Raw genomic sequence first — 7,467 nt, 5'->3', positions numbered from 1 at the left:
ATATATAGTAGAAAGGAAGATTCCAGAAAAAGAACGCAGGCTACGAGCCAGTGAGTTCTAGAAACATAATGTCACGTGGTTACACAGCGCACAGGCACAGCGAAGTGCAGCTAAGATGACGTAATCAGTCAAGTAGACGACAGGTGAGTGAGGTGCATGGTGCGGCGAGAAGGAAGTAGAAGCGAGCAGCAGTAAACAAGGTAGGAATATGTAGAGTAGATTCGGCGATCGTAACAATTCTCAAGTAAGATCTTTTGCCCCTACTTGCACCATATGTTATGAACCTGCGTGTATTTGGAAATTGCGGAAGCGGAAAGTGTTGAATGTGACGAAATGAACGTTAAGGAAAACACAAACACCCAGTCCCCAGGCCAGGGATATTAATTATTTATAATTAAAAAACCCTCACCCAGCCGGGAATCGAACCCGGGGCCACCGTGTGACAGGCACACGCGTTGCCCCGTATACCGCGAGGCCGGACTGCCGTGGGATCCGAAGAAGACTTTGATGCGTCGATACAAGGTTACTCATTTTCTACCTTGTGCGTTATTAATCCTTTTTACAACCTCAATGGACGTCTCCATTGGACTCATCAATAACGACATTCAATCAATGAAAACATTCTAACACGATATTCATAACTAAATTCTCAAGTAAGGTTTTCTTAAACTAGCATTATTTATTGACAAGTAAATATATGAAGAAATGAATAAAAAATTAAATCTGATGTGAAAAATAATGATAAGGTTTCCAAAACACTTACTACACTGAGTATGTGCTGCTGAATAGCTGATCTTTTATAACACAACAACATAATCCTGCTTGCTGTCATCTTTCATTCATGGCTAATTAAATTAGGCTCTTTACTCTTCTTACATCTCACAAACAAATATCTCTCAGTACAGCGTACCCTGTCCGCCTCTGTGGTGTAGTGGTTAGCGTGATTAGCTGCCACCCCCGGAGGTCCGGGTTCGATTCCCGGCTCTGCCACAAGATTTGAAAAGTGGTACGAGGGCTGGAACGGGGTCCACTCAGCCTCGGGAGGTCAACTGAGTAGAGGTGGGTTGGATTCCCCCCTCAGCCATCCTGGAAGTGGTTTTCCGTGGTTTCCCACTTCTCCTCCAGGCAAATGCCGGGATTGTCCCATCCAATCTTCCCATCCCTCCACAAGGCCCCTGTTCATCATAACAGGTGAGGCCACCTGGGCGAGGTACTGGTCATTCTCCCCAGTTGTATCCTCGACCGAACGTCTGAATCTCCAGGACACTGCCCTTGAGGCGGTAGAGGTGGGATCCCTCGCTGAGTCCGAGGAAAAAACCGACCCTGGAGGGTAAATAGATTACGAACGAACAGCCTACCCTTTAATATAAATATCCTCTAGCTGAAAACAGAAGTATTTCCTATCATAATTACACTGAATTCAAATCATTCATCTTCCAAGATAAGTTCCTTATAAATGAACTAATTTTTAAGTGTCTACTCTTGTTAAGATGGATTTCATTTATAATCTTTTCTTTAATCTGAGTCTGAATTTGAATCGAAATTTCTTCATGTGCTTCTTGACTATTTAAGCATCGGAATATTCAATACGTTTCTTGTAACCTGCAGCTAAAATTCGCTGCTATTAATCTACTATACCCAATTTCAATATCATATCTAAGATACACATATGCAACACATGTACAACGTTAGCCAGATCAAATGTGTCGCATCTAGTTCATTTACTAACCTGTGTGCCATTCAAATGTATTAAAGCTCTCAATATCCGAAGATATATTACTTCATACAATCACATACTCTCTTGTGTGCCACGAACCTAAATTATTTCCTAGCTTTCAACCCTGACTTGGTTCATCCTGAAGACTTTAGCTCAATATATGGTGACTAACCAACATCATAACCTAATATTACATCATCTGTTTATAATATTGAGGTTTTTGATATAATTTATTTGTGTGATCTCTTTGACATGTCTTAATCCAGCTTTAAAGTTGCCCTATTTGTATATTTTCTCTGACACTTTCTAGTCATATGTTACTGTTGCCACTGAATTTGTTTATGCACCAGTTGGTCGTCTTAAGTTTAATAAAACCTTATAAAAGGTGATTACATGTTCTTTCATATCAATTTATTAAACTTAAGAAGAAAGCAAGATAATGGAAAAATTACTTCGTCCGGAACGTTTAAGCATTGACCCAGAATCCAGTAACGCTCGACAAGAATGGAAACATTGGTACAGCACGTTCAAGAACTTCATTTTGGCGTATCAAGTTAGTGACGCTGACAAATTACGCATATTGATCAACCATGTTTCACCTACCGTTTACGAATATATCAATGAAGCCAAAACTTATAATGACGCCATTAGTATCCTGGTTAGTACTTTTTCCAAGCCCATGAACGAGATATTTGCCCGACACAAATTGGCAACTAGGAAGCAGCTATCTGGCGAAACTGTATCGATATATATACAGTCTTTAAAGCTTCTGAGCAAGGATTGTAATTTTAAAGCTGTGACGGCAGAAGTGAACAGAGACGATTGTATTCGCGATGCTTTCATTGCCGGCCTTCTCGACTCAAGCATTCGTCAGAGGTTATTGGAGAATCCTAATCTTACTCTCGAGGAGGCTTCGATTAAAGCAAAGGCTTTAGAGTCGGCACTGGAACAATCTATTCAGTACCAAGGACCTGCTTTAGTCAATACTGTCCAGGAGCATCGTTTCTCTAGTTCATCTCACTCAATCGGCGAAAGACGTGAATGTAGCTCGGCGGGTAGTGAAATATCAGGTGAGGTTGTCGCCGCAACAACAAAGAAATGCTACTCTGTGGACTTAATTATCACAATAGAAACTCTTTTCCAGCAAGGGAGGCCATTTTCCGTGCCTGCTCAAAAATCGGCCACTACGCAAAGGTGTGTAAGAGCTCAAAATCTTCAAGCTCCAACAAATCTTGCCATTGTCATACCATACTTTTAGCTTCTATTTCTCCACTGGGTTGTTTATCTAAAGCTATAATACCCATCCGTTTGAATGGAATGAAGACCAACGCTCTAGTTGATACGGGCAGTTCAACAAGTTTTATTTCCGAGAAGCTGGTCCAAAAGCTCAAAGTACCTATTTCTGCTAGCGGCCTCACTGTTACTATGGCTTCAACGTCGCTTAGCTCTCTAGTGAAAGGAGCCTGTTCTGTAGATATAAGAAATGAAGACCACATTTACAAAGATGTTGAACTTAACATTTTGGCAGACCTTTGCTCTGACGTCATTTTAGGACATGATATACTTGGCCGTCATTCATCTGTAGAGATTAAGTTTGGGGGTCACAGAGAACCTCTGAGTATCTGCGGATTAACAGTCGCGAAGGTCGAACCTGTTCGACTTTTCCGAAATATACCTCCAGGTTGCAAGCCAGTCGCCATAAAGTCCCGACGCCAAACAGCAACTGATACCAAATTCATTGAACAAGAAGTTCAGCGACTTTTGAATGAGGATGTTATAGAATAAAGCTTTTCTCCATGGCGTGCTCAGGTTCTTGTTACCCACTCAGAAAACCACAAACGCCGTATGGTAGTTGACTATTCACGAACAATAAATCAGTATACCGAGCTAGATGCTTACCCACTCCCACGTACCGAGGATATAGTCAACAAGGTAGCAAATTATGAAGTGTTCAGTTCAGTTGATTTGAAAAACGCCTATCACCAGATCCCCATCTATGAGGAGGATCGCCCTTACACAGCATTCGAGGCATGCGGTAAACTTTGGCAGTACAAACGGATTCCATTTGGCCCCACAAATGGGGTACCTTGTTTCCAAAGAACAATAGATACGATCATCAAAAATGAAAGACTTAATGGGGTTACTGCTTACCTAGACGATATCATTGTGGGTGGCAAGACCAAGGAAGAACACGACTTCAATTTGAAGAAGTTTCTGAAAGCCGTGCAAAAGTATGAATTCACGATCAACGAGAAGAAGAGCGTTTATTCGGTCAAAACAATAAAGCTACTGGGTTATATCATCTCGAATCATGAAATTCGCCCAGATCCCGACCGATTGGCACCTTTACAAGAGCTCCCATTACCAACTGACACTGCTTCTCTTCGAAGAGCGATGGGCATGTTCGCTCATTTCGCCAACTTCATACCAAGATTCTCCCAGAAAATACATAACCTTTTAAGTGGTAGTTTTCCATTAAATGACAAAGCTATTGAAGCATTCAAAGCGCTGAAAGATGATGTGAAAAATGCACTAGTATCAGCTATAGATGATAAAGCTATGTTCACTGTAGAGACTGATGCTTCAGAACACACCATTGGAGCAACACTAACACAAAATGGACGCCCCATTGCGTTCTTCTCTCGCACACTAAACCGATCTGAACAACGACATTCATCCGTGGAGAAAGAAGCGCAGGCTATCATTGAATCCGTGAAAAAATGGAGACATTTCCTGCTAGGAAGACATTTTCAACTCATCACTGACCAGAAGTCAGTAGCCTTTATGTTTGATACTAGACATCTTGGTAAGGTGAAGAATGAGAAGATATTGCGCTGGAGACTTGAACTCTCGTGTTTTGATTATGAAATAGTTTACAGACCAGGACAACATAACGAAGCTGCAGATGCCTTCTCCAGAGTTTGTTTGGCTATTGAGTGTTGCGGACCTAAACTGAAAATCCTCCATGAAGCTTTATGTCACCCTGGTATAACACGGCTTAATCACTTTATTAAGTCGAAGAACTTGCCTTATTCGCTAGAAGATGTAAAGAAGGTCATATCAGCTTGTAAAATTTGTGCTGAATTGAAACCTAGATTCATCAGGCATGAAGGTAATCTCGTCAAAGCTACCCGTCCCTTTGAGCGCATCAACATGGACTTTAAGGGACCTCTACCATCCAAATCTAGAAACCGTTATCTCCTCATATTAGTTGATGAATATTCCAGATTCCCCTTCGCCTTTCCTTGCCCAGATGTCACCTCGTCCACTGTCATTTCTAAACTTAAACAACTTTTCTCCATATTTGGATTGCCTTCATATGTTCATGCCGATCGAGGCTCAGCATTTATGTCCCAGGAATTGAAGACATTCTTCACGGCTGTTGGTGTGGCGACAAGCAGAACGACTCCATACAATCCAAGAGGTAATGGCCAAGCAGAAAAATATGTTGGAGTTGTGTGGAAAACTATAGAACTAGCTTTGAAATCAAGGGGAATGCATATCCAACAGTGGGAAGAAGTTGTACATGATGCCCTCCATGCCGTCAGATCACTGCTGTGTACTACTACCAATGAAACTCCCCACGAGCGGATGTTTAAGCACCAGAGAAAATCCAGTTATGGACACTCAATCCCCTCGTGGCTTCTGACTCCAGGTCCAATACTCCTAAGGAAGGATGTCAGGCAATCTAAGTACGGACCACTCGTGGAAGAAGTTACTCTTCTTGAAGCAAATCCCGAGTATGCTCATATACAACACCAAGATGGAAGGGAAACTACTGTTTCGACTAGAGACCTGGCACCATTGCCTACTTCAATAGGCATTTCTGAAGAAAGGGGAGAAGAAGATGCCGGAGGAGTAATAGATGGACAACGTTCCCATGGAAGCCCAGAACATTACCAGACCCCTGTCTCCTCACCCGGATCCTCAGATCCAGCTCCACGCGAGACGGAATCTCCTGAATCATTAAGGTTAGAAGAAAGGGGTCCAACCGCGTCTTCCACTCCTGACCAGCTACCGAGACGGAGCACAAGAATCCGTCGCTGTCCCGCCCACCTTAAGGACTATTATATAGGTGGGGGTGAATGATATAATTTATTTGTGTGATCTCTTTGACATGTCTTAATCCAGCTTTAAAGTTGCCCTATTTGTATATTTTCTCTGACACTTTCTAGTCATATGTTACTGTTGCCACTGAATTTGTTTATGCACCAGTTGGTCGTCTTAAGTTTAATAAAACCTTATAAAAGGTGACTACATGTTCTTTCACATCAGTTATCAGGTGACTATACTCCAATATCGTAATTCATATTTCGGCTTGAGTACGTTGAAACTGTGGTAGAATACCTATTCTCTAAGACAATCCCCTTTCTTTTACACTCATGGGCAAGTATGATCCTACTTTACATGTATCACTACCTAAAATATTCCATTTCTTCTTACTTTCGACGGCATACATATCTCCATGTGCTCCATATTCCATATTTCTCATTAATCAACCATTCTACGCTATAATTACTGCATTTCATATCACATCTCTTTTTAATATTAACTCTACATTGCAGGAATATTTTCCATCGACGTATTACTTGCTTCTATTTCTTTTCATAATAACATAGGATTCATTTCTTCTTATATTCTTATAACCTTTACCCTGTCTAACAACGTTACTATTCCATATAGAGTCTTACTAAATACAGCGTATAACTTCTATGATACCGAGCGAGTTGGCCGTGCGCGTAGAGGCGCGCGGCTGTGGGCTTGCATCCGGGAGATAGTAGGTTCGAATCCCAATATCGGCAGCCCTGAAGATGGTTTTCCGTGGTTTCCCGTTTTCACACTAGGCAAATGCTGGGGCTGTACCCTTAATTAAGGCCACGGCCGCTTCCTTCCAACTCCTAGGCCTTTCCTATCCCATCGTCGCCATAAGACCTATCTGTGTCGGTGCGACGTAAAGCCCCTAGCAAAAAAAAAAAAAATAAATAAAAACTTCTATGATATTCTTTCACTGACATCTATATTAACCTTGGCTATGATCTTGGGTCTACACACATTCTCGTAATGCTCTCCTATGGTATAAAATTGTTGGAAAGACTTGGATTCATTTATACTACGATCACTTCTTACTTCAATATACATGGATGTTAATCGTGAGAGCTAGGCATGTAAAAGAAGTTGATTTCGACGATAAAATCAGGCACAACGATTATTTTACACTTTCAAACAACATAGTATATCAAACTACATAAATATCTTAAAATAATCAGAAACTTGTCTTAATTATTCCGCGATTTTGGGATGGACTGATCTGCTTGAACACTGCCAGCGAATCTTGCGGCTAGCAGCGGCACGGCTGTTGTCATCTTGGCTCTCGGCTGATCATCTTATGTTGGATCGGGCAGCTCTGAGTAGTCTATTTCCCACATCTGGCTAAAACTTCTCCATGACGTCCAGCTCGTTCATGTAATAACAACAGATGAATTGGGTCAGATAATACATGTTAATGAAGTTTTCTCTAGCATTCTTTCAATTGATTAAATGTTAGCCTCTGTGATTATGTTCTTAACTAATTCCGTAATTGAATGAAATCGGCGTAGATTTACTCTCTTTATATGAGTTACTTTATAGCTAATCTGTAATTCTGATCTTTTTCTTCTCCGTGCGGATCGACTGTGTAGGCGTATGAGGGGAAAAGTTAAATACATAAATCATACATACCCTTGGAAAATTATAGATCTTATAAGACAATA

General features: G+C 41.2%; 1 protein-coding gene across 1 annotated transcript in view; it reads left to right on the top strand.

Moving 5' to 3' along the window:
- Positions 1-3,562: 3,562 nt before the first annotated feature.
- The window catches only part of LOC136866645 (nose resistant to fluoxetine protein 6-like), a 188,418-nt gene continuing 184,513 nt past the window's right edge, over positions 3,563-7,467 (top strand). The window contains exon 1 of the mRNA XM_068226790.1: positions 3,563-4,181. Coding sequence (XP_068082891.1) covers positions 3,563-4,181 — 619 coding nt within the window. The remainder of the gene's footprint in view (positions 4,182-7,467) is intronic.

Source organism: Anabrus simplex, chromosome 3 (genome assembly GCF_040414725.1).
Source record: "Anabrus simplex isolate iqAnaSimp1 chromosome 3, ASM4041472v1, whole genome shotgun sequence".
Classification (NCBI taxonomy): Eukaryota; Metazoa; Arthropoda; class Insecta; order Orthoptera; family Tettigoniidae; genus Anabrus; species Anabrus simplex.
This window is presented reverse-complemented; position numbering and strand designations above follow the sequence as displayed.